This window comes from Oryctolagus cuniculus, chromosome 12, assembly GCF_051225735.1.
Source record: "Oryctolagus cuniculus isolate XC-2025 breed Fujian yellow rabbit chromosome 12, ASM5122573v1, whole genome shotgun sequence".
NCBI classification, from domain to species: Eukaryota; Metazoa; Chordata; class Mammalia; order Lagomorpha; family Leporidae; genus Oryctolagus; species Oryctolagus cuniculus.
This window is the reverse complement of record NC_142878.1, coordinates 2,853,197-2,880,082: the sequence shown is the minus strand read 5'-3', so window position 1 is coordinate 2,880,082 and position 26,886 is coordinate 2,853,197. Positions and strand designations below refer to the sequence as shown.

At 65.2% G+C, this 26,886-nt stretch overlaps 1 protein-coding gene across 6 annotated transcripts in view; it reads right to left on the bottom strand.

Moving 5' to 3' along the window:
* SLCO3A1 (solute carrier organic anion transporter family member 3A1) overlaps positions 1-26,886 on the bottom strand; it is a 158,203-nt gene that overhangs the window by 6,138 nt on the left and 125,179 nt on the right. For 4 of the 6 annotated variants that reach the window (XM_070053478.2, XM_089311091.1, XM_070053477.2 and 1 more), the window contains 6 exons: positions 20,737-20,901; positions 18,004-18,202; positions 15,990-16,128; positions 11,185-11,360; positions 7,991-8,055; positions 263-1,412 (listed from right to left, as the gene is read on the bottom strand). In XM_070053478.2, coding sequence (XP_069909579.1) covers positions 1,033-1,412; positions 7,991-8,055; positions 11,185-11,360; positions 15,990-16,128; positions 18,004-18,202; positions 20,737-20,901 — 1,124 coding nt within the window. In that variant the 3' untranslated portion in view covers positions 263-1,032. Of the gene's footprint in view, positions 1-262; positions 1,413-7,990; positions 8,056-11,184; positions 11,361-15,989; positions 16,129-18,003; positions 18,203-20,736; positions 20,902-26,886 lie in introns of those variants that run through there. The other 2 variants (XM_070053479.2, XM_089311089.1) reach the window with 2 other exon arrangements.

Sequence of the window (26,886 nt, the reverse complement as noted above, 5' to 3'; positions counted from 1 at the left end):
GGGTCAACTTCCACCCTGAAAACATCGTGGCACTTCTGTGGGCAGGACCCATCGCACGTGCTGGCCTGGGTGGCTCTGCTCATGGTCCCAGGCCGCTCGGCACGCACTCTCCTTCCTGTCCCCAGAACCGCGGCTCCGCCCCGCACACACAAACCCGCCCCTGCAGCGCCTCCTCCGAGACTGAGCGAGGGGGCAGCCGCACTGCGTTCTTGCGTTTGCAGGCCACCGAGTGAGGGCGAAACGGCACAGATCACAGAGGGGCTGCGTCCCTCGAATCACATTGTATTTTTGGTGCATTAAAAAAGAGGAGAGGAGAGAAGTGCAAGTAACCAGCAGAATAAACCCGGCCTAAGGACCCAGAGGGACCACGCGTAGTTAAAAATAGTATCAGAGTCGTCTACAATGGCTGGAAATTCATGTGCATCGTATTTCTGGAAAAAAAATGGCAACTGTTTGGCAAATGTAAGCAAATGACTTGGACTGTGTTGGTCTCGCCGGCTCTGAGCCCGGTCAGTCATAGCTGGCGAGGCCCACGGCTTCCTGAGGTCACTCTGTGGGGCGGGGTGGGGGGCAGTGCTGCCCGGGGCAGGGGAGGTGCCAGCGCCGGACCCCAGCACGGGTCGCCCGGGAGCCCCGCCGAGAGCCGACACCGCGACCCATATTGCCAAAGTTAAGAGGGGGCGGCCTCCCCGCCTGCGGGTGTGGTGGGGAGACTGCCTCCCGGTGGTGTGTGCAGGGGCGTCCGTCTTCCAGGCCACGCCGCCTCTCCCTGGGCTGGCAGCGCCGTGGCTTGCGGCTGTCCTGGCCATGTCCTGCTGGGCCGTCCCGTCCGCTCCTCACTTGAATCCTGTCTGGCTCTGGTTTTGAGAAAGGGACCGAGGTCGTGTGTCTGTGCGTGTGTCTGTGTGTGTGTGCACCTGTGTCGGTGTGCTGGATGGTGGCATCGGGGAGGTTTTTTTTTTTTGAAACCTTTTATCTTTTTTAAGAAACGATCCTCTGCTTCCAGCACAGAGCTGAGCCCTCCGTCAGTCGCTATAAAACGGACTCCATGTTCTCACACCACTCGTGGTCTTCCAGGTTATAGATAAACTTGGTCCTGTGTGCCTGGCTGGCGGGCACGGGGTCCCTCCCCAGATGGTCTAGGGTCAGAGTAGAGGCAAAGAACTCACTGGTGCTCAGCCCGCCCTCGTGGTTCTTGATGTAGCGCTGGTAGTTCTTGCGTAGACACTGCCACGTGGTGGTGTACAGCACGAAGGCGAAGGCCTTGAGCGCAATGGCGATGCTCACGTACAGGTAGCGGTAGACCACGTTGTCGTAGAGCGCGCAGGCGCCCTGCTCCCCGCAGAACGAGGTCCACAGCAGGCACGTGGAGTCGATGCCGGCCCCGAAGATGAGCGGCGGGGGGATGAAGCCTGGCGGGGGAGAGAGTGGTTAGGGGCGGGGAGCGCTGGGTTCAGGGGCACGTGGGGAGCAGGACGCTCCCTGACCTCGTGGACAGGTCCTCGCTGGTTATTTACGCTCCCTGGGCCCTGGTCTCGCCATCTGAAAAATGAGGATGATAAAGATACAGCCCGACGGGGGTGCTGAGAAGGTGGACAAAACCATCGTGGGGGAGGCGCCCCCAGAGGCTGCCCTGTGTGGGACGTGCAAAACGGCAAAGAGGGAACAGTTCTCACGCTGCTGTTACTGCAGGTGTACCGCTGTTACTACTGGTATCACTACCACCGTGGCTGTGACTACACCCATCACTGCAGCTGTTCTGTCGTCACGGTTGGCCGAGAAGGGAGACGGCTACTGCCCTGGCAGAAACCACTCTCTGGGCAGCCAAGGGGGCGCAGCCTGGAACTGCAGCGAGGCCCCCTACTCAGCCCCTGCCCCTGGAGGCTGAGGGTGCGCACCCAGCACCAGCACGCGTGGACTCAGGCGCTCACTTACGTCCTGGAACCTCCCTGCCCCAGCCCCCCAGCAGGCGACCCGCCTGCCTTGCCCCTGCCCAGTAGTCACGAATCCCAGCCACTCCTTCCCAACCGGGAGGTCAGGTGAGCACCCGTCAGCACTGCACAAGCATCATGGTCCTACATGGTTCTGCCGCCTGGCAATGGATGGGTCGGCAGCACAGCCCCACCATGCCCGAAACAGCAGTGTCCCTGCAGCCTGAGCACACCGCTGTCGGCAGCCGGGCGCCCAGGGCCCCACAGTGTCCGGGCTTCTTTCCTCTGATGGAGTGGAGGCCCCCAGGCCCCGAAGGTACCCCTGCCCCCTAAGGCAACACTTGTTCCGGGGGCTAGCCCCTGCACGCTGAACCTGATGGATGCCAGCGAGGGCCGCCTGCAGGGTGCTCTCTGGGGAAGTGGTGCATCCTTGGGCCTGCAGGGGACAGGGGACGACCCTCAGTGCTAATGAGGGGGGCGGCTTGGGGCCCCCTGCCCAGCTCTGGCACTCTCCCCCCACCCCGAGAAGAAGCTCCTCGCCAATGCGGCTTGATTTCATAAAACACTGCAAGCTCACGTCCCGCACAGTCTGCCCCCTCCTCCCCGGCCCACCTGGGCTGCATGTTCTCCCTGCCCCCCCACGGGCTGCCATGGCAACCACATACCAGAAAAGAGCCCCCCTCCCCCAGAGAACTGGGGAGCAGGAGCCAATTCCAGCTACAGCCAGTCCTGCACATGCATGTGGCTGAGCTGTGGCTCCCGGCTAAGCGGCACAGCCCCGAGGCTGCCACCCTCTCTTTCTCGGCCTTCACGGCACGGTGGGCTCCACGGAATAACCCTGCGGTCGCCTCACTTTGTCCCAGCGTCCACCACCAGGCACTGGGGAGCAGCCAGAGGGGGCAGTGCAGGCGGGAGCTCTGCCCGCTGGTCCACATCGCAGGGGCTCTGGGACGCTCGGGGATGCCCTGGGCTCCGGGGACGCTCAGGGACGCTCGGGGACGCCCTGGGCTCCGGGGACGCTCGGGGACGCCCTGGGCTCCTGTGTGGAAGGCCCGGGGGTGCCTGCGACAGGTCTCAGAGGGCTGCCATAAAATCCTGAGTGTGGGCCCAGCCTGGGCACCCCTTGCCCTGTGATCTTCCTCGCACGCCTGTCCTGTCGTCCACGGTGGGACGCGCGCCACAGCCAGGGCACCGTGCGCTCTGTGGTCTCCAGTGACGGCTGTGTGATAGGCGCATGCGTGGCGCTGGCGCACGAGGACCCACTCGGGAGCACGCGTCCTAGAACGCCAGGCGTGACTGCAGCGGGCCACTCCCTGAGCCTCCAGGGCCATCTGCTGTGCGCTCCGTTTCCTCTGCTGCTCTCGGAGCTCGGCGCCAGATGGCAGAGCCCGGGGGAGGGCCGGAGACCTCCCGAGTTCCAGACGAGGAGGCCACGTGCCCGTGGCAGCTTCTCAGGCCGTCTCCGCATTCCAGGAGGCAGAGATGAAGGGACTCCCACCAGGGGCGGCCGGCCCCTTGCTCCGTGGGTGCCTCCGTGGTTTCTCCTCCTCCACGCGAGGCGCTGGGTCTCTTAACGCCCACTGCTTGTCTGTGGCCAGGCCTCTGTTACCTTACTCTTAGCACACTGCGGCTCCGGGGTGACAGTTTAGGGTCGGCTCGAGGCTGAATTCATCTCGTCCTCGTCATTGACTGACGGCTCTTCCCCTAGGAGGAGCTCCCCCTGCAGCCCCCAGGTGTGTGGGGAAGGCCAGACCCAGGCCTCAGCCGGCCTGATCCGGTGAGCAGGAAGTCCCTCCCGGATGACGCGTCACTCAGTGCGGCCAAATACAGGCCTGAGCAGGTCCTGCCGGAAGCTGGCTCCTCGGAGGCCAACAGAGACCCCGAGGGGTGATGACCTCGAGGTATGAGAAGCACCGAGCGGCTGTCTGTCTCAGGTTTGGTATTTCAGACGCACAGGCGAAGGACTCGATCCTACTCCCCATGCCAGCTCTGCCCGCTGCAGCTAGACGACATGTATTTCAATGCAAAAGCCGCGGCCCTGTTTAAGGAAGTCGTTTCCCGAGATGTGTTCACAGAGGAGAAGCTTCAGGGCCCCGGGCCCTGGCTGTGCGGTTCCCGGTGCGAGGAAGAGGCGGGGCCCCTGCGGGATTCTCTGGCTGAGCTGAAAGCCTTGGCGAGGAGGATCTCCGTCCCCCGGGAAATCCCGGTCGCTGGCATTTCGGGAGCCGCTCTCCGCCGCTGCCCTGCCAGGCCTGAGCTCCCCCGCACCCTCTCCCTGTACGGCAGCAGGCAGCCCCTCCAGGACACCCCACTTTCTCAAGCCCGGGGCTCAACGGAGCCCTCGTGCTCTTATTTCAGTCCTGAGCCCCTTGGATAAGCCGCTACAGCTTGACTAATCTCGTAGTCGGCTCTGGCAGAGCCTGGGGTCCAGGCACGCCCCACGGTGCAGCCAGGGGCACCTGGCACCTAAGAAATGCTCGCTCAGTGCACACATCCTGTCCTGCCTGCCCCCTTGTGCGCTGCCCCCTCACAATGGGCTCTGTTGGCCGCTGACCACATAAAACCAGTACACGAGACCGGCCTGGGAGCCACGTGGACGCAGCTGGGGAGCACGGCGAGCACCCTGGGGAGCTCCGTCCGACAGCGCTGGACTGGGCCCCCCCTGCCCTTTGCCTCCCCCGCCCAGTGCATGGTCTGCACTCACCGCGTGCCCCAGCCCTGAGGGTCCTCCCTGCAGGCGCCTGCCATTCAGACACTAAGCCGGGCAGCTCCTCCTCCATGCTCCTCGGCTGCACCTGCTGCACCTCCACAGGAGACCCCTCAGCCACGCCGGCCGCCCACCACTCGGAGCCCACACCCTGGCCAGGCCACATCCTCAGGCTCAGTCACAGACTGGAAATATCTGGAGAGGCCGGCGCTGTGGCATGGAGGGCTAAGCCTCAGCCTGCACCTCCAGCATTCCTTAGGAGCGCTGGTTCTAGCCCCGGCTGCTCCACTTCAGATCCAGCTCCCTGCTAATGCACCTGAGAAGACAGCAGGAGATGGTCCACGTGCTTGGACCCAGCCACACTGTGGAGACCCAGCTGGCTTTCCTGACTCCTGGATTTGGCCTGGCCTGGTCCCAGCTGCAGACACGCGGGGAGAGAAGCAGTGTGGACGAAGCTCGCTCTCCTTCCTTCTCTGCAGTCCAGATTTGGAAGCTTTGCACCCGTGCTGAATAGCACGGACTTTTTCTTCCCTTTTCCCTGAACAGCACCGGGTAGCAGCTGTTTATGTGGCCTGGTGCCACGACCTGGAGAGGAGAAGTGCAGGGCAGGGTGCAGGCCACGTGCACGCCTGCCACCTGCTTCGAGGGGCGTGGCCACCTGCAGGGGCCCTGGAGCCAATCCAACACGGTGCTGAGGATCGACCGCCGCTCCCTGGCTAAAGGACACCAGTGATTCCCGCCGGCCTCAGTGCTCAGCAGAAGCCCGGCCTCGTCAGGCTCCCACTCTGCGCCCGTTGAGCCCAGCCCTCCCCAGGACACGCAGGAGTTGTCACTCAGCGCCAGGCTCTCGCCCTGGGGACCCCTGTCCAGGGTGTTCCTTCTGCTCCGTGCACGCGAGTGCTTTCTCCAGGCCTTTCCACACCCAGGAACCCACCCCAGGGCGTCACGAGGCCCTGCCGCCTGCAGCTGTCCCGGCTCCACCTGCAGCTCATGGGCTCAGCTGCCGTGTCCTCGTGGTGTCCTCGCAGCCCGAATGGGGCGAGCACACAGGCTGGCTGTGCACGGAGCTGATGTCTTCACGGGACGTTCATTAATGGTGACGGTGGCTGAGGAAATGGAGTTGGGCCACAGGCCAATCCTTACCTGAGCTCGCGACCGGAAGAGGAAATCCTGCCCCTCCCTCAGAGAGCAGGGCTTCCGAGCTCCGACTGGAGCCCCATCTTGGCCACGACCCCCACACCGAGTTCCTTGTCCGACTTTCTAGAAAGCTAGACGAGATGAGATCATACGGGCACTTGTCTCACGGAGGAGTGTCTGCGTAGATGCTCGCCTCAGCCACACTGGGCCTCTGCAGATGAGCAGGGGCTGCTCCCCGCTCTGCAGTGTGCCCGGCCGGGTGCACCTGCAGCTGGGGACCACTTCGTGGCCGCAGGTGGCAGCCGGAGTGGCATCAGGTCACACCCACCTTGGACTGCTCAGTGTTGGTGCTGTGCCCCCGGAGACCCGCTGCCCTTCAGAGCCACCTGGCCAGGCTTCTGTGAGCCACCAGGGTCATCCTCGAGGTTGGACATCTGCGGCTGTCCAGAGGGCGGGAGCCTCAGGGTGGGGGTCACTCACCTGGGGGCCATCCATGGTGTCTCACATACACCCTGGGCTCAACAAAGATTGGTTCGTCGGGTGTGTGTGGAATGGTTTCCCCATTCTCAGAAGGGAGGGAGCCCAGCTGCTGGCTGGGACCACAGGTGCACCCCTCTTCCTGGCCTCCTGGCCCCTGCAGCTGGGGCTGCCCTCCCCGCGGACGCTGTGCCCCCAGCCGCTGGGCTCCCCGGGCAGGGGCACGCGTCCTGGTTTGGATTCCTGCCGGCCTGGCTTCACCTGGGATGTCCTCACGTCTCCGCTCTCCATGTGGGAGAAGTGGGCAGAGACGCTCTCCCCGTTGCCCACAGGGAGAGGCCGACACGGATCTGTCGCGTTGAGGGTGCTGAGGCTTCGTCCCAGGCACGGCGGCGGCCAGGAAGTGGTGGGCAGCACACAGGGAGGGGCATACCCAGGAGGACTTCATGAATTTTTGGGTCCATTTTGCTTCACATACGCCAGCTATAGAGTTCATCTCATTACGAAAGCAAAACGTGTACGAATGTTTATAAAGTCAAGAAGCCACCCTCTGACGGTGCGGCGACGCCAGCAGGTGCCACAGCAGGGTTTGTCCAGGAGCTCCCACGCTGGTGCTGGCTAAACCCTGGGCTCCACAGACCTCTCGGCTCCCCGCCGCACACCCGTGCCGGCCACAGCTCCACAAATGGTTTCTCGTCAGGGTTTTAAAGGAGAACGCGGATCCTGCGTGATAACAGACTGTAAGCGATTTAACCACGTCCCAGCTGCTGGACACGCGGGCAGTGCCGCAGCCGCTCCGAGTGTGGTCCACGCTGCGTCCTGTGAACGGGGGTGCCGCGAGGTCCAGGTGAGCAAGTCCCAAGTCTGCTCCCACGTGCAGGCCACGGCCGTCTCCCTGCCTACGGCCGGGCGCCGCGGTCCTCGGGAACAGAACTACTCCTCATCCTGGCCTCCACCGTGGGCTGCTCCACAGGCCACAGAGTGGCCCGGGGGGCGGAGGCGGGTGCAGCCCGGAGCGGCCACTGGCTTGGCCTTTCGTGCTTCAGCCCAGTGGCTGCACGGGGCTCTGGGTGAACCACCGACCGCGCCTGCCCTCTGCCAATTTAAGGACGGGGAGGGCGGCACTGCGGAGCAAGCGTTAAGTCGCTGCCTTCAGTGCTGGTTCGAGTCCCAGCTGCTCGACTTCCCAGGCAGCTCTCTGCAGTGCACCTGGGAAATCAGCGGAGGGTGGCCCACCTCCTGGGGTCCCTGCACCCCTGCAGGAGACCCGGAAGAAGCCCTGGGCTCCTGGCTTCAACCTGGCCTGCCCTGGCTGTTGAGTCATCTGGGGCGTGAACCAGTGGATGCAAGATCACTGTAACTCTGCCTTTCAAATAAACAACCTTTGAAAAAATATTAAAAGTGAGAGGCGTTGGGCTTTCTGCCTTCTGTCCGTGTCGCACCTGGGAATACGACTCCATCCCGGAAACCCAAGGAAGATGCACTACAACCAGCCTGGGAAAGTTCAAAGGTCGCCACGTTTGCCGTGAACGCCCCTCCCCAGCGGCGGCCCCGGGACGCGGCCCCCGCCAGGCGGGGCAGAAATGCAGATCGTGCCGCACACGCGGGTCCTCAGAGGGTCGCGGCGTCACCGAGAACGCAGACAAACCCAGGACAAGCGACGGCTTCCCGGAGTGTGCTCACCTGGCGAGAGGGCGCACCTCCCTAGGGGCCGGGAGGAGGAGGAGGAGGTACCTACCCAAGAGACGCAGCAGCAGGAAGAGCACTCCCAGGGCGTAGGACTTGAGCTCCGGGCTGACAGTCCTGCGTGTGGAGACACAGAGGGCAAAGGTCACCGCCGGTCCTGCTCTCCCTCTTGGAGACGTCGCCACGGGCCTGGCCTGCTCGAGGGCGGGCCCCGCGGGACCATCGGCCTCTTCCACGGCACCTCGGGGGTTCTCGGGTATTTGTGAAGCTCCCCAGACCCATGTGGCTGGACGCCTGCACGGACCACACAGGACGCACTCCGCTCACGGGGACCGGGTCTCAGAGCCCCGGGGGGTGGAACGGCTTCTTCACCATCACTGCCCTCGGTCCAGTGCCATCTCCCTGGCCCCCAAGGGCGGTTCGAGCACACCTCTAGAAATTCTCACAGTGCAGCACTGGGCCGACTGCTGGTACACAGGGCTCAGGAAGCAGTGACAGCCCCAGCACCGGTCGGGTGCCATCTCTTGCCCCGTCACCGTCTGTCTGGGTGCCATCTCTCAGCCCCGTCACTGTCTACCTGACACCAGGCTTCGCTCCACGAGGCCAGCGCCTGAACCCCAGGATGGTGTGGCTGTGGTCTGTGCTGAGTGGACAGCTGGCAGCTGTGTGCTGTGAGGACCCAGGCAGCCCCACCCGTGCTTGGTGTTGAAGGAATGAGAGGGAGAGGTGGGACGAAGATGGGGCAGGGCCCCGAGCTGCTCCAGCGGGGAGACCAGGGAGACCCCCAGGACGCATGGAGACCTGTGGTCAGTTCTGAAGGAGACACACTAGGGACAGTGCGCCCCCCAGGAGACTGGACTTGGACTGCACCTGGCTGGACCCATGGGCGTGTGTGTCCTCGGCTTCCTGGTGACCAGCAGACTGACCATGGCCTCGCCAGGTCCACACCCAGAAGTCCGTCGTCCCCTCTGGGAGGTGACTGGGTTGTGGGGTGGAGCCCTGGGGAGAGCGGTCAGCCCTCTGCAACAGGCCCCCGAGAGTGGCCGTCCCTGACCAGGAAGTGAACCTCAGTGGAGACCTGGCCCGGCCGCCCTGCCCTGGGCCGCCCACTGGCCACAGCTCCCGCGTCTGATCACAGCAGTGGGAAAGCCTGCAAGGTGGGTTCCGGAGCCAGCCGGGGTGCAGCCGAAGCAGAAGCAACACGCTTCTCACCCACTGTGCATGTCCAGGTAGGGAGCCTGGCGGTGTCGTGGCTGAGACCGGGCCAGGCGGGGGCCCTGGATGGGGCCTGGGGCCGCCCCCCCAAACCTGAGTTCCTGAACACCACTGTCGGCCCCAGGGCTCCCCTTGTGCGCATTCATCCAATGGCACCGACTCCAAGGACAGCGATGGAACGTTCTCCCTAGCCGTGAGGCGAGCTGGGGTTAAGGAGCCGGAGCACTCAGTGCCTGAAACGCGACTTCATTTTAGCCGTGACGTCACCGGGGACAGAGCGTGCACATGCTGTTCCCACAAGGAGAGCCGCCCGCTCACTCCGGGACGCGCCCGGGGAGGGCTCCGTCTGGGTGCTTCTGGACAGACCCAGCTTCCCTGTCACTCACAGCTGCCAACCGCAGGTGAACCCCGAGTGCCGGCTTCCATCTTGCTGCCGGGTGCTCCACCCGTGGTCTCGGGTCAGGGTGGGGGCCAGGGCTTTGTGCTCTTGCGCCCGCCGTGAACATCTGAGATGGCAAAGTGCAGGAAGGGGCGGACACGAGGCGTGGCCTCGGTGCACGTGTGAGTGGAGGCGGCTCACTCCGGCCCAGCCGAGGTCACCGAGCCACCCGCGTCACCGTGTGAGGGACTCGGCGTTTCCTGCTCCAGAGCTGCTGCCCAAGCCTGGAGACCTCCACAGCCCTCCCCGCCGCGCCTGCCAGGCACCAGGACCCAACGCCCAGAGGCCGGGGCTTGCAGGGAGCCGCGGCGGGAGGAGGAGGGGGCTTGGTACCGCTGGGGGTGGGGAGGGTCATTTCCCAGTTTCCTGGTGCCTTGTGAGTGAACATCCTAAAATTATATAACAAAAAAGAGCTACTTGTAAGGCACCTGCCCTGGGGCCGTCCGTGCCTGAGGTCTGGGGGGTGTTAGCCACGGGCACATTAAGTATAATCAACTAACTGTTCCTTCCATTAACGCCTTCCACGTTCTGGAGTTTCCATGATTCCACTGAGCCGCGGCACCGTAACTTAACTCGGGATTACGATGCGAGCCTTCTGCTGCTGCAGTTAGCGTGGCGATAAAACTGCACATCTTCCCGTGCAGATGTACGTCCCTGAGAAGGGCGGGGTGGACGCAGGGCCAGCGTGGATGATTCTAGACTCCCACGGCCATGGCCACGGCGCCGTCTGGAAGGATTGACGGGCTCCTCAACGCCGCCAGCGAGTGTGGGCTCAGGAGCTGGGCCCCAGCCTCGCAAGCACCAGGCGTGCGTTGTTAGAATTTCCTTTTCAGACGCAGAATAAAATAGCGGTTTCTCTCGTACCCTCAATGCACCTGCATGTTCCAAGGCCTTGCTGACGATCCAGGCGACAGCGGTGCCCCCTAGGGGTCTCTTCCCCGGGAGGAGGTCAGGAGTCGTGGGAGGCATGGGCGAGGAGGGGGAGGCCACTGACACGGACACGGGGTGCCCACACACTGAGCCCGACTCCGTCCCGGCCCGAGGCCTGCACCCCCGCCAGTGAGAACCAGATGGAGCCGCTTCACACGGGTGCTGGATGCTGGCAGGTGCAGGTCCGCTCACCCCAGGGGCCTAACCCAAAGTGACAAACCTGTGCAAGTGACTGTCCCCCCAGTGTTCACCTGTGACGACAGGGCCCAGAGGCTGGGCATGTGGGGAGCGGGGGTGACTGGCGCCAGGGTCCCCCGGGCACAAGGGCAGTCACTGCTCCCCTGCCGCCTCGTGTCTCTGTGGTGGCTGCACACACGGGGTCTCTGGGGGCTCATGCCACTGAAGGTGGCTGGCAGAGGAGCGGTTCCCGAGCTGGGGACTGGAGCCAAGCCTGGGGGTAGGGTGTGCCCAAGACTGCGCAGCTCATCAGCACAGGGCAGGAGCTGGAGGCGGGGCTCTGGCTACAGCCAGGCCATCTGCTTCTGCAGGGTCCCACGGGTGTCCCTAGGTCCGGTCAGCCTTGGGCAGCTGTGAGCTGACCTCCCTGGCCTGGGACGCTCACTGGGGGCCCGCACGGCGGGGGCGGGCAGCGGCGCGCTCACCTGATGAGGATGATGACGGAGGGCGTCTGGGCCATGGCTCCGATCATGCTGCACACACACATCACACACAGGAAGGTGAGGAAGGCCTCCTGGCAGCCAGGGCTGGGGCACTTCCCGGGCACCACGGTCGCGTTCTCGGCGGGCACAGTGGCGAGGCAGGCGCAGCCCGTGAAGTTCTGCAAGGCAAGCGTTCAGCCGGTTGGCGGGGGCGGCGGCAGCGGGCAGATCCCAGCCGTGCGCTGGCTCAACGCGCCCCGTGGCGCTCCGTCCGCCCGCCCGTCAGGCCTGAGTTAAGGAGCTGGTTTTCAGGAGGCTGCAGGGAGGCAGGCAGGACGGGGGGCAGGGGAGGGGCAGGGAGCAGGGGAGGGGCGGGGGGCAGGGGAGGGGCGGGGAGCGGGGGAGGGGCGGGGGGCAGGGGAGGGGCAGGGAGCAGGGGAGGGGCGGGGAGCGGGGAAGGAGCGTGGCTTGTCTCCGTGGGTTTCCATTCCATTCTCCAGAACCCTCAGCAAATGCACCCCTGGCACGACGGGGAGGGGACCACGTTTCCACCGCTCACGTCGCCATTACTCGCCGGCCCGTCCTCCTGGCATGGCCATGATTGCACTGAAGTGCACGAGAAGAAGTAAACCAGGCCCCGGGCATTTGGCGCCGGCTCCGGCCGGGCATCGCAACATGGTGGGGCCGCCCTGGGAGGCTGAGCCCCAGCCCTGGGTGCGAGCCCTGTCTGTGTTAACCAACACAGGAGGCGGCGGAGAGAAGGGAGGCGGGGAGCTTGGTCCATCCCGCTGCTGCCCCTGCCCAGGCGTGGTCCCCATGGCTGCCTCCTGCTCCAGGGATCCCTGATGGCAAGAGGAGGGGCTTGGGCTAAGGAGGCGGGCCCGGCCAGTGAAGGCCCCCATGGTGCCTGGCTTTCAGCAGCAACACAGGGAAAGCAGCAGGTAAAGGACCCAGCACCCGCCCCCGGCTCAGCTATTCCCCGGGGACAGGGACGGCTGGGGTTCCCCAGCACACCCGGGTCAGGCCGGCCTCAGCGCACGGCCCCCGCCCCGCCCCGTGGCATTTCCCCTTCTTCCCCTCTGCCCACCGTGCCCCTCCTTTCCCGTGGAACCCACAGATCGGTGTACGGATTTTTTTTTTGCCCCAGGCCCCGCCCCTGAGCAGCTGTCCACAGGGCTGTGCCCCAGGCTGGGTGGGCGGGGGTGGGGGGGAGACTGTGGGGCCGCCCTGTCCTCCCGAGGGCTGGCCCTGAGCAGGTGTCTCAGGGTGGGCAGCCCAGGCTCCACCCTGGGGGTGTCTATCACAAGCCCGCCCTCGCCCATCCACCGTCCGCTGTCCCTCCGGGCTCCTCTGCCTCTCTGGCAGCCCCGTGACCAGCGCAGTGCCGAGACCCAGCAGGAAGTGACAGCCGTGCACCTGCCTGCCTCTGCCCAGCCCTGCCCCGTCCCCAGCCCCACCGCTAACAAACCCAGAGACCGCCGTGGCTGCTCCCAAGTGCTCCGCCGCCCGGGAGAGGGTCGGCTCGCACAGGATGAAGGCCTTGCTGAGTGAAGGAACATTCCAGCTCCTCCCCGAGCCCTGGGCCGGGTCAGCCCGCCTGCAGCCCTGGGCCGGGTCAGCCCGCCTGGCCTCCCCCATCGCTGCAGCGGCAGAAGCGGGGAGACACATGAGCCTGGGTCCTGGGGGCACTGTGGACTCCAAGCTCAGGCATGACAGGGGGCTGGGTCTCTCGGGGTGGCCACGGCCAAGCACCCTGGGAACTGAGTTCTGACTCCAGCCCCAGGAATGAGGCGTGGGGCTGCACCGAGCTGTCAGGACAGAGCCCCCTGTGGGTGCCGTGTCACCATGGGCCTTCTCTGGGGTAACAAGTAATCTGAAGTAGCACCTACATCCCGACACAGACCCCCCCCCGCCATGGGGGCTACAGAGGAAGAAACTACCCAACCCCACCCGAGACTTGGAAAATCCCTCCCGACACAGGTCCACCTGTGAAGGCGCCATCTTTCTCTTGGACTGGGGCTGGCACAGTGCCCACTCCGGCTGGCCATGAAGCCCGTCAGGGACCTCCCCAAACCTCCCCAGCAGGGGGTGCAGGGCCAAGGCAGGGCCAAGCCCTGTATCTGGGCTCAGGCACTGCTAAGGAAGCCGGGAGCACCCTGGGTACACGGGGCCCTGGGCTCTTGTGCCAAAGTCACCCAAGGACAGTGGCCAGGAGGGGGCCGAGCACTGGGCAGCTGTGTTCCCCTGGCGCAGGAGGCGGCCGCCCTGCAGCTGCCGTACCTGGGCCCCGAGGGGGATCCTGAGAGCAGTGTCGGTTCGCAGTGACAGGCAGGCAGAGTAGCATAGGAGCTGGCGTTCGAGTGATGCACTCCAAATCCTCCAGTGATGGCAGAGACCCCACCCGCCTCTCCCCCTCCCGAGAGGTGGCCGGATGGGTTGGGGGCTCCCTGTGGATGCCCACAGCCAGAGCAGGGAGCTCTCCCAGGCGTCCCCCACGGGCCCCACGACAGCTCACAGCCAGGCCAGTGCACCAGGCGGGAGCCGAGTCCTGGTCCTCCTGCCCCCACCCTCAGAGAGCTGGCTTCTGCCCGATGTGGCAGCCTGGGGCGGCAGGATCTGCTCTGCTGTGTGCCACGGAGCAGGGAGGGGCGGGGGAGCACAGGGCCTGAAGCTCACAGTGTGCCAGGCCCCTCGGGCCCTCCGTGCAGCTTCCTGTCCCCTGCCACCGTTCCGAGCCGCTGCACCATCACGAGGTGCGACCCCCACACCTGTCTGTGCACCCTCAGTGCTGAGCCGTCACCCCTAGCCTGGTGGCCCAGCCAACCCCCGCTCGCCCTTCATGGCACAGGCTGGCCCCGCACGCGACCACTCCTTCCACCCCGCTGGAACCAGTGTCCAGCCGTGACCCAGCGGGCTCCCCAGCGGCCAGGCCAGCCGAGCCGGGCCCCCAGCCTGTAGCGTCAGCGGCTTTAAAGCTCGCCTTCCTGCAAGGTGGGACACGACCGTTTCACGTCTGAAATCCACGCAGACTCTGCAAGTCATCCGCCTGCCCCCCAGTCCTCGGGTGGGGGAACCACCCGCGAGCCGCTGGCCGCGCCTCCTTGTGATCCTTTAACGCGCGCGCAGGTTCCTTTTCCCACGGCTGTGGACGGCCCTGGGCTGTGCTCATGGAGCCGCGGCCAGGCAGCTCCGGCGCCCGAGTGCTGCTTGCCCACACGTCCATCACCACTCTGCCTCGCTTCAGAGTGAACACAGGCTGCTCCCCTCAGTCGCCTGCCCGCCGTGGGGCCTGAGCTACGCAGGGGCTCCCGCACGGCGGCTTCCCAGGGTTTACAAGTCCCTTCCGACAGAGCGTACGTTGCTCAGGCTGGGGTGTGCAGAGCCTCGGCCTGGGGAGCCAGCCAGGAAACTCACAGGAGGAGAGTCGTTCTGGCCTAAGGGGCGCTGTCCCGGACAGCGTGGCTGAGCTGAGGTCCGGCACTTGTCTGGGAGCCCCCATGCCTGAGCCCGGCTGACCACCGCCTGCCAGGGGTGTGGGTGCTCTGCCGACGACCCCCATCCTTTCCAGAGAGGCCACAAGCCCAGGTACATGCCCGGAACAAAGCTGGCTCAGGTCACAGCAGTCACACCATTGGTCAGACGCGGCCCACGGTCAGCCTGTGCCCGTGACTCCTCCATGCCTGCATTCAACCAACAGCAGTTTGAAAATACTGGAAAGAATTCCAGAGAGCAAAGCTTGAATTTGCTGTGCACCGTGCGCTCGGCTGATCCCACGAGAATGAGCTGGTGCCTGGCCACCGCAGGGACCCCAGGACGTCAGGAGCACGCGTGCAGGTTTTGCGTGGACATCACATGGCTTCATACGAGGGACCGCGCATCCGTGGTTCTGGGACCTGCAGGGGCTCAGGAGCTGATCCCTGTGGTAGCCGGGATGGCCAGGGAGGCAGCCAGGATGGCCAGGAGGCGGCCAGGATGGCCAGGGAGGCAGCCAGGATGGCCAGGAGGCGGCTGGGACGGTCAGGGAGGCGGCTGGGACGGTCAGGGAGGCGGCTGGGACGGCCAGGGAGGCGGCTGGGACGGTCAGGGAGGCGGCCCCTGTTTCTGCTGCCCCAGCCCTGCAGGTGTCTCTGGCTGGCACAGTCCCTGGTGTGGGGGGGTGGGGGGACGCACAAGGATGGACGCTCGGGGCAGCTCAGCCGCGAGCCCGTTTCTTGACAGATAGGATTTCTGGAACTCAGCTCCCACCTCCACCAGAGCAGGGTGCTGAAGCAGGGGCCACTGAGCCCCCAGGGACCTGGCCGTGTCGGCAAGGGCAGGGTGGGGCCAGCTGGTGGGCAGAGCCTGCGCAGGACAGGACCTGCAGTGGCCAGCAGGGCTGGCCCTGGAGACATCGAAACACCAGGGGAGGAGGGGCTTAAACGTGCTGACGCCGGCGTCTGCTCCCAAACAGGTCAGGGTCAGGCCTTGGGCCTCGGGCCTCGGGCCTGGGAGATGCCCCGAGGAACGCCTTCCCAGCTGTTCTTTACACACCTCCAGCGCCGGGGGGCTCACTACCTGTGCGGCTCCTGGGAGGGCTCTGAGCCACAGCCCGCCCTCTGGCTCCACCCGCAGCCAGCTGTGAATCTGGCCTCTGAGGCTGTACAGGGAGCTTCCCGTGAGGGAGCCCACTCGGCAGGAGGCCCAGGGCAGTCTCCCCAGCAGAGCATGGGCACAGCCTGGGCAAGGCCGGCGGCACTGGGCCTGGCTGCGGCACCTGCTTCTATCCTTGTCCTGGGTGCCCCCCACCCCACCCCGTCCCGTGCCCTTACCGTGCTGGTGCAGCCGGCGAAGCAGGCGGACAGGTAGGTCACGCCATCGGCCCCGCACACCGGGGTGAAGGAGTCGGTCTGGCACTCACACTTGTTATTGCAGGAGGAATAGGGGGCCAGGGCCGCCCCCGGCACTGAGCTGCAAGAGGAAGGCACCAGGGACCCCTGAGAAGCAGGCCACCCCGGGACAGCCGTTCCCCCCGCCCCGTGCAGGTCATCCTGGGACCCCTGAGAAGCAGGCCACCCCGGGACAGCACCCCCCTCCCCTGCCCCATGCAGGTCATCCTGGGACCCCTGAGACGCAGGGCACCCTGGGACAGCCGTCCCCCCACCCACCGTGCGGGTCATCCTGGGACCCCTGAGAAGCAGGCCACCCCGGCACAGCCTTCCCGCCCCGTGCAGGTCAGCCTGGGACCCCTGATAAGCAGGCAACCCCGGGACAGTCCCCCCTCCTCCCCGTGCAGGTCAACCTGGGACCCCTGAGAAGCAGGCCACCCCGGGACAGCCGTCCCCCACCCCCATGCAGGTCATCCTGGGAACTCCCCTGCTGCTCCTGTTCCTGTCTCAGCCCAGGGCCCTGTGCACGGGGGTGGGAAGGGTGGCCAACGGGGTGGGGGCCGAGTCCAGCTCTGCGGGACCCCTGTTAGCACCTGTCCCCTGTGCCCTCAGCCCAGGGCCACTCCCTCCACACCATTGCTCTCTATCGCTGCAATCTCGGCTCAGCGCCCTTCCCGGGCCCACAGGAAGCTGCACACGTAGGTCCCCCAACCCTGCCCCCATGGCCTGGTCCTCGTCCTTTTCAGGGCTTCACCCATGGCTGCAGGCGGAGTGGTGGCTGTGACCACCCCATGCCCGAGGGACGCCACCGCCTGCCGGGACAGTGCTAAGACGTCTCGCGCTGCGAGCAGAGAGCAACACCAGCGACTGAGGAAGGGGGGAGTGGTTGGGCCCCTCGTGCCACCACTTACTCAGGCCGTGGCGGCCACACTGGCCACTCACACGCGTGGGCTGCTTGACGGGACATCGTTTGCTCCCAGGGAAACCCCATGGGCCTCCCAGACAAGGACACCAAGGCAGGGCCGGGGGGCATCGCTCGCCCAGCCTCACACAACTGCACCAGCGTGGACAGACAGGCATGGGCAGCGGCTCCTGCACCTGCTCTGTCTTCTGGAAGAAGTCACTACGGTGACAGCCTGGGCGCCCGTCACCGCCTCCCCTCCCCGTGAGCCAGGCAGTCCACAGCAAGCGCAGCTCCCTATGGCAGGTGCGAACCACCACGCCCGGACGGCGGAGGGTGGGGTGCAGGTTCCTGGACTGAGCGGGGCTCCCACTGCCTCTGCTCTGCCTGCCTGCTCACTTGCCCTTGTGTCTGGGGGGGGGGCGCTTTCCACCTTAACTGCAGGTGCAACCTGACAGCCTGCCTGGAGGAAGAGGCTGGTGGTGGGGACAGAGGAACTGGGGACCTGCAGGCCACTGCTGGCCCTGGACGGACGGGTTGCCCCACAGTTCCCTCTGAGGGTGGGTCTGCCTGGACTCGGGTTTTGTGATGGCAGCCAGGACATAGGACAAGTGGCTTCCCCCAATCATTCCTTCCCTCTCCACCCCCCGGGGTCTACACTACAGCGTCAACCCCCAGTGGACGGGAAACACTTGACCTGGCCACTGTGCCCTGAACAGTGCAGTGTGACCACGGTAGTCACAGCGGGATCACGGCCTTGGGCACTGCCACCCGGGGTGACCAAGGTGTGCAGGTGTGCAGGCGGCCAGGCCTGTGCCAGCCCCTGCAGCCTCTGTGAGTTCGAGGAATTGCTGAGGGAACCTGCCGGCTGCCTCTCTGACCTGCTGTCCTCCCATCCGTGCAGGACCCAAAGCCTATGACAGGGGCCTGGGCCCCGTGCAGGGGTCGGCGAACGGCTGCTTTGCACCCCCCCACCCAGTCTCCAGGGTCCCTCTGCTCAGGGTCACTGGTGCCCCAGGGAGAGCAGCCTGGGTGGAGGCCCTGCCCCGTACTCACTTGTTTCCATAGGGCACAGTGACGCCGGCCACGGGGCCCGTGTCGCAGCCCAGGAAGAGGAAGGACACGTAGCAGGCGGTGGACACCAGGTTGACCAGCATCGCCATCCGGATGGCCCCCAGGGCGGACAGGCTGAGCTTCTTCACCAGGAGACCGCCCAGGAAAATCCCCAGACAGGCGCACGGGATCGCCGTCATCCCTGGCCGGAGAGGGCGCCGGTGGTGAGCAGGCGGGCGGGCGGGCCCCACGCGGGCGGGCGGTGGCCTGGGGCTGCCCGTGAGCTTCCCGTGACCCCCTGCGGAGTTGCTGCCTCCCCAACACCCCCAGAATCTTTAGGGGGCCTTGATATCTGTCCCCAAGAGCCACAGAAGATTGGAGGGGGGCAGACACGGGGAAATCGGCTGTGGAGAGCTCACACGTTCACCCGACACCATTAGGGGCCACGACACGGCCGCTCAGGTCGGCCCTGCAGGCGTCTGAGAAACATGAGCGACTGCAGCCATGCTGGGCTCTGGGCTCTGGGCTCTGGGCTCTGTGCCAGTCCCGGGTTCCACTCTCTCTTCTACTCCGGCTGGGGAGGGTTTCGGGCAGGGCCTGGAGGCTCCCCGAAGCTCACGCAGCACCCGGTCTGCTCGGCCCCCCTCGGAGGCGGCAGCGGTGACTCCGGTGAGTTCGTGCCGGCCGCGCCACTGGCACGCACTTCTCACTCTGCAGTCGGAGCCCTGGCCCCGTCACCCCGAGTCTCGGGGACCCCGGGACTTCAGAACCACGGGGTCCTCTGGATGCTGCTTTGTTCGGTGCGTCTCACCCACAACCCCGCGTAAATCACCATGGCATTCTACCGTGTGCATTGTGCATGGCCACCCGTCTGTCGAGCCCGCCTCCTCCCTGCCAATCAGCCCAAGCTCTGGGTCAGTCGGCTGCTCAGACCAGCTGCCACGAGCTCAGGGAACGCGAATTAACTTTAACTTTAGGCCAAGAAAACACAGCCAGGGACGCCCAGCTCTGCAGGAGACGGCAGGAGTGACCCTTGCAAGGACCACAGGCCGTCTCACCACCTGCTCTGGCAGCGTCCGTATCCATGTGTGGGCTCCCCACCGTGGCACCGAGACCGCCCTCTGGAGTGGCCCGTGGGCACCGCCCTGCTCCCTGGCCAAGCTCAGGCCCCGCTGTGCTTGGCTCCCCCCCAGTCCCTCCTCCATGGCTGCCGTGCCCCTGCAGGGGGCCCTGTGTGGACCCCCAGCCCCCAACCCCGCCCAGCGTCCCAGCCTGGCCGTCTCTTCCGTCTCCTGCTCTCGAAGCTGCCTTGTTAATTCTGGGTTTTCCCGTTTCTTTCTCTCCACAAGGAAGCAGCTTCCTGGAGGAAGTCCTGTCCAGTCCAGCCATGTCTCCAGGTGCCCAACTCGGCCCGGCCCCAGGGCTGATTTTGGATCCAGGGAACCGGTGTACAGGGTGGGGCTGTGTGCAGGGACGGCCCCACAGAACAGCCATGCCCCAAGGGCCAGGGCAGGGCTGGCTTTCACTTCCCAGAGGGGCGGTGGGGGGTGTCGCCTGGTGAAGACCATAACCATGGCAACCAGAGGCTTTGGGTCCCTTTTCTCCAAGCCATCCTGGCTTCCCCTCTCTCGCACCCTCGTCGCAGTAACCTGTGCAGACGGAGCCCTGTCTGTCTTGACTCACAAGCCAGCGCCATCAGCCCGTGGTCACCTGTGTTTCCTGGACTCAAAGGGCTCAGAGCCCAGCGTGGATACCCAGGATGACTGCACGGTTCCTCCGCCCAGGGCTGCAGGAGCTGCCTACGAGCGCTTCCTGCCAGTCCCCCCGTGGAACCAGTCCCCCAGCGTCCACACTAGGGAGGTGATGCCAGCAGCAGGGCCTGGGCAGAGGGCAGGTGCTGGCCAGACCGCCCAGTGCTGCAGCAGCTCCCTGAGCGCACGTGCCAATGTCTGGGAGACAAACGGGGGCACGGAGCGTAGACGGGACACACCCCCAAGGCCAGAGCACCTACAGCCGAGGGGACGGCGGCAGAGGAACGAGGAGGTGAGCCCAGGTCTCGGCCCACCCCAGAGGGCCCCGGGCCAGCAGCAGTCCCCACGTGAACCACGGACAGCGAATTTCCCCCTCTCGCTCAGGGCGTCGCCGAGGCCAAGCGCTGGCTGCGTTCTGCTGACCCCTCCTGGAGGCAAGCCTCCCGGGACAGTGGGAGTCCAGAGTCATGAGCGAAGAAGACACAATGGAGGGCAGTGGCCCGACCCCATCACTCGGTGCGGGGAGGGCTGGGCTTCCTAGTGGAGACGGCCAGGTCCCGGGGGACACCCAGCTGCAGGGACGGGCTGACACACCGGCCCCCGCGTGCGCCCCCTCCACGCTGTGCTCAGGCATCAAGGCTCCCTCCTCCCAGACAAACGTCTGTCGGAATCCCACTGTGCCGGGGCCGTATGAATCCTCTTGTTGGCTAGTGGGGCTTCGGACCCAGAACTCTGCAACTCTTCCAGCTGCCTGGGGCCCGGCCTCTCCCCGCACCCTGCTGCTCCCTTCCCCCAGCTTTCCTCTCTCTCTCGAGGCTCCTGTGTGCACTGAACAATGCGGCCTTCATCCTCACAAACCCGGGGCCATCGCCCAGGCAAGCAGTCTTGGCGAGGAGAGGCTCCTGAGCTCCCTGCCGCGAGCCTGGGCCCTGGGGGGGCCTGGACGCGCCACAGCCTGCGTGCCCTGGGGGCTGGGGGCACTCACCCAGCAGCTGGTTGGCGGAGGAGGTGGTGAGGTTGAACTGCTGCTCCAGGTACTTCCCCAGGAAGGCCGCGAAGCCGGCCACCACGGCGATCTCCATGCAGGCGGCCAGGACGATGCAGGTGAACACGGGGTTGGCGAGCAGGTGCCTGGTGACCTTGGGGATCACTGGTGGGGGATAAGCAGCGTGGCAGGGTCACGACGTGGAACCCCCACCGGCCCCTCCTGACCCACGCGTCCCACGGCCCCAGCAGCCTGGGTCACCGGTGCCCGAGCAGAGCCGCAGCTTCCAGACAGGCGCTGACACGGCGCTAACCGGCTCCTGCCGAAACGGGACAGGCTGCGCCAGGCCTCGCTTATGTTTCACCAGAAGCACCGAGATGTCTTTAAAGCGATCGCGAGACAGCCCTGCCCCCGCCGAGAAGTGAGCTCGGGGCTGCAGCTGTGGCGTGGCGGTAAAGCTGCTGCCTGTGACGCCGGCATCCGGGGCGAGTCCCGGCTGCTCCACGTCCGATCCGGCTCCCTGCCAATGCACCGGGGAAGGCAGTGGAAGACGGCCCAGTGCCTGGGCCCCTGCACCCGCGTGGCAGACCTGGAAGGGGATCCTGGCTCCAGCCTGGTCCAGACCCAGTTTGGGGAGTAACCAGTGGATGGAAGATTCTCTCCCTCTCCACCTCCCTCCAGCCACGCCTGCCCCCATAACTCTGCCTTTCAAATAAACAAAACGAACCTTTAAAAACAATCGAGTTTAGGGTTTGTTTCTCAGAAGGGAAAGTGCAGCACACAGATTCTACGTTATCAAGTACACAGCTCGAGGCCCGCACACGCGCGCGTCGCTACATCGGGGGGCAGACGCGGCTCCCGCATTGTGCGAGGCCTGTCACTTAGCCCAGTGCAGCTGTGCCTCTGTTCTCCTGCCCACTGGTGTGTGCGACAGCCGCGGGCAGCGCGGGGGCCACCAGGAGATGCCGAACCCTAACAGCTGCAGGACAGTGAGGATACCACAGCGGTCTCCACAAGGCGTGCGTGCCGAGCCCGGCCCCTCCTCGGTGCCTGCGCCACAGCTCCCCCGGGGGCCCGCAGGAGGGACCCAGCAGGGGTCTTGCCTGTCACAGTGATTGTCTTGACACAATCACTTCCCGCAGGGTCGCCAATGGGGCCAGAGCAGCTCACAACCCCGAGACAGCCAAACCCCAGCGCCCGAGTCGGCGGGCAGCCCCCAGGGCGGGGTCCTGTTCCCACGCTGCTGCTGTTTCTGGTGCCCGCTCGGGGCCTCCCCACCCGGGACTGGGTGCTGGGCGCCTCCGCCTCCTGCAGTCCCCCCTCCCTCCCGGCAGGGGTCTTCTCTTCACCCAGGCATCCGGGCTCCCCTGGGAGCAGGAGGAGGGCTGCCAGGGGCACTCCCAGCCAGAGCAGGGGTGCTGGGGCGGGGCCTTTGTCTCCTTTATTAAAATAAGATTTATGCATTTGAAGGAGTGATCGAGAGGGAACCCCAGACAGAGAGCTCCTCCATCCACCGGCTCACTCCCCAAATGGGAGACCAGGATGGACTTCCTAAGCCAGAGGCCTGGAACTCTACCCGGGTCTCCCACGTGGGTGCAGAGCCCCAAGCACTCGGGCCGCTTTCCACTGCTTTCCCAGGCCATTAACAAGGACACGGATCTCAGCCAGGACTTGAACCGGTGCCCACGTGGGATGCTGGCGTCGCAGCCAGTGGCTTACCCTGCTGTGCCCCAACGCCAGCTCTGGGACCGTGACTTTCAGCTTCACGTGATCAGACCGTCTTCTTTCGTAAGATATCGATTGCATTATTTGAAAGGCAGAGACACACAGAGCTATTTCCATCTGTTGGCTGCGACGTGGGGGCTGGGCCAGGCCGAAGCCAGGAGCTTCTGCTGGGTCGTATTCCCAGGCACACTGGCAGGGAGCTGGATTGGAAGTGGAGCAGACGAGACGTGGACGGCGCCCACATGCGATGCCGGCACTGTCTTAACCTGCTGTGGCAGAGCGCTGGCCCCAACGACAGTCTTCCACACACGGGAACAGAACACAGTGACACTGGAGGGCTCAGGTGGCGCGCAGTGAGGTAGCACCTGGGAGGGGGAGTTGGGGGAAGCTGTCCTGCGGTCTGGACAATGACATCATGGAGGCACTGGGGGGGGGGAGGGTGGACGCGCCCCCACCTTGTGAGTGAAGAGGAAGCAGAGGGGCCCGGGGGAAGCAGGACCCCAACCAAGGCAGGGAAGCCCCGCTGGCGCCCCCACGGCACGCGGGGTCCCCGGGAGGGGCTCCTTACGCAGGCTTGGCCTCACCACCCAGGAGATTAGACCGCCAAGGCCCAGCTGATGAGAACGAAATAATAATTGGGAACACGTAAGTCTGTCCTGACATTTCCAGACGAGCTCAGTAAATCAGAATGATGGAACAGCAGATACATGAAACCCAGAATTCCTCATTTCTGAGAAAGACACCAAGCTTCAAAAATGAAATCCACACAAAAAGTCGGGCTCCAGGGATTCTTTTTTTTTTCTTTTTTTTTTTTTTTAATTTTTTGACAGGCAGAGAGGACAGTGAGAGAGAGAGACAGAGAGAAAGGTCTTCCTTTGCTGTTGGTTCACCCTCCAATGGTCGCTTCGGTCAGCGCGCTACAGCCGGTGCACCGCGCTGATTCAAAGCCAGGAGCCAGGTGCTTCTCCTGGTCTCCCATGGGGTGCAGGGCCCAAGCACCTGGGCCATCCTCCACTGCACTCCCGGGCCACAGCAGAGAGCTGGCCTGGAAGAGGGGCAACTGGGACAGAATCCAGCGCCCCGACCGGGACTAGAACCTGGTGTGCCGGCGCCGCAGGCAGAGGATTAGCCTAGTGAGCCGTGGCGCCGGCCCAGGGATTCTTTCTAACAGGGAAAGGAAGTTTGGTGTGGACACAGCCGGAGCACAGCCCCAGAGGCCGACCCAGGTCCTGCCCCGAGCGGCCAGTCAAGAGCCCGAAGCTGTGCTGCCTCAGCTGTGCCGCGCTGGCTTCCTGTGAAAGACGGGACTCCGAGGCAGGCGACGCTCGGCTTACGTACACGAGAGGACAAAGACAGAACAGACTGCATGGAGGGTTTGAGTCAGAACAAAAATGTGGCGGGCACACGTTCAAATCCATGGCATTCACAGTTTGCCCTGTGTCCCCTGGAGCGCGCTGGCCTCTGCGCTGTGTTTTCTGTCTCACTAACAAGGTGTCAGACATCTGCGGTCGCCAGATGTTTCAGAGATAAAATCTCCAATGTGCAGAGCATTCTCTCGGAACGCCTCTGCCGCCACGTGTGCGCTTTCCCTTTGTGAAGTGCTCGCTGGTTTCTAAGCTACACAAACACGCAGAGCCACGCCGACGTGGCAACCAGTGCAGACGTGGCTTAGGGTGTGGATCGGACCAGTGCACCCGGCACGAAGCAGAGGCCTCGCGGCTGAGAAACCTCGCACCAGCTCGCCGTCCTGTGTGGCACGCGGGGATGGTGCAGCGTGCCCGGGACACGCACAGGCACAAGGGCGCTCTCGTCACGGGGCCTAGGCTCTGGGAATAGAGGAGTGGGTTTTATCCAGGTGATCCGAGCCCCCTCCTCAGGAGGGGACCTGGAGGTCCCGGCTGCTCCTGAGTTCGGCGGGCAACACTCACTCAAGATGCCCTTCCCGAATTACGCCCTGGAAACTCGAAGCTACAGCGCAGGCTGGGGGCGTCCCCGGGAACCGACCCTGGCCAGAGTTGCCTCTCTGCTCCCGTTCCGTGGAAGGTGTGGACACCACAGATGCCAGGAATCCAGCACACAGCACCAGGGCCACACCCGGTCCCCGGTCACCCAGCTGCGGGGCTGACGCCACCAGCGTCCCCCCTCTGAGCTCTGCCCTCTGGTCTGGATCTGACCCAGGTGATGGGAGATTGGCCACGCCCTCCTGGGGCGGGGCCTCTCCCTGTCGTCTTCCATCAGAGCCCTCACCATCTGCAGGGGCGGGGGCGAGGCACCTGCCCCGTGGACACGCCACCTGTGAACAGGCGCTTCTGCACTTCATTCCAGAAGCTTCCGTCGACAGGCGTCTGCCCGCTCTCCGTCTCATGCAATGAGTAATCTCTCCGTGAATCGCACGTGAAGGCGCCCAGTTTGAGAATCTTCGACTGAGGGCCGGGGGGGCCTTGGGGGTCTTGCTGGCATGAAGCACGCCTGTGCGCTCGGCCAGGCCCGCTGGGCTCCAGGGGGACGCAGCCCTGCTCTCCCTGCGCTGGCTTGGCCTCACCTGTGAGCTCTGCACCCAGACGGCTGCGGAACCTGCACGGCTCTCACCTTCCAAGGTGGCATTCGCTACCGAGGCGGCCCGACAGGCAGAAAGTGGGGCGCCGCGGCCACCCAGGCCACCCTAGCACCTACACCCTTGCTCGCCACTGCCCTCCTCCCTGGTGACTCAGCCCCAGAGGGCGGGAGCAGGGCCGGGGACCGCCTCAGGCGATGCGGGGGCCACTGGCCGGGACGCCTACTCCACCCTCATGGGGGAGGGCGCTGACCCCAGCAGGAGGGGACCAAGCGGGGACAGCAGCTGGGGAGTCTCTCAAGGGAGAACGGGTTTTCCAGAGCGAGTCTCTGAAGACATTGCTGCAGGATTGGGACACGGGGCCCCTCAGGAGGAGGAAGCCACGGGGACTGACGTGGACAGAGCGCCGTCCTCACTGCTTCCATGGCAACCACGCCACCCTCGGGACCAGCCCGGGAGCCTCACACGACTAAAATCCCGCACTTCCAGGCGAGAAATCGGAGGCAGGGAGAGGGCTCGCGGTCAGAGCAGAGGCAGCCCCGGCACCTGCGGCTGTGGCTCAAGCTCGTGACAGGTGCGTCCCTCGGGTCCTGGCTCTCAGGCTGAAGACAAACGCAAAGGCACAGCTCAGTCCTCAGAAATCCAGTGACGGCGATGAAATAAGCGGCCACTCAGGCCGGGGCGAACGACCGGACATGGCGCGGACCTGGGGCTCGGTCCAGGCTTGAGGGAGGAGGGGCTGGGGAAGGGAGAGGAAGGAGTGGGGAGGGGGCAGGCGGAGGAGGCCCGCAGCGTGGGGAAGGCTCCGCTGGGTGAGGCTGTGTCAGAAAGGCGGGAACCTGAGCTAAGGGGGCCGGGGCTCGGATTCTGGCCTCCAGACTCCACGGGTCCAAGGCGGGGGCCACAGCTTCAGTTACACAGCCACGGCCCCCACGTCGCTGGCTCCCGGGGAGAGCTCAGCATCTCGCAATGCTGGGCACCAGCGGTGGTCACCCACGACCAAGCCTGCGAGAGACCCTCGGGCTCCTTGCCACCAGTGCCGCACTTGGAGCCCCAAGGACACCAGGCTGGCAGAGGAGCGCGAGATCCTGGGGCCATCAGCTTCCCACAGGGCTCCCCTCCTCCAGGCCACAGAGTCCTGCCCCCTGCCCAGGGACTGGGGCCCCCCAGGCAGCGGTCACCAAGGGCTTGGCGTGCGTTCCAGCAGACTCAGAGTGCCCCAGCCGTGGCTCCTGATGGTGCGGCACAGGGCACCCAGCTCTCACAGTACCACCACTGCAGGGAGTCTCCCCAGCCTGCTACAGGCACCAGGACGCCAGGTCCTTGGGGGCTGGGACTGCTGCCTCGCCCAAGGACGCAGTGCTGAGCTCAAGGTGGGTGGACTTCCCCATGGGTCGGCCACCACGCCGGAGCCCCCACTCTGTCTGCAGCCTCGTCACGCGTGGCACAGAGCGAGTGTGGCCCCTGCCCAGCTCTGTCCACAGACGCTCACACACCATCTCCCTGCTCGAGCCTGGCAGGGGCGGGACAGAGAGGGCAGCGCTGGGCACAGAGGCCGCAGCTGAGGGTGCGGAGTGGCCGGGGAGCGGGCTGAGTGACAGACATCCCAGGACGCGGTCGAGAAAAACGTGCCTGGGGCGGCACAGGCACACTCGGGGACAGCGGAGTTGGACAAACCCAAGCATTTGTTTGTGGGCTGCCTGCTCTGTCCCCAGGTTGTGTGACAGTCCCACAAGAGGGAGCCCCCAGCTTCCCAGCTCCCCGCTTCTGCTGAGGCTGCAAACCCAGCTGACGGCCGGGCTGTGGGGCAACCCTCGGAGCCTGCGGAGGCAAAGGGACCGAGGCCCAAGCCCCTGTCTCCTCCTCGTCCA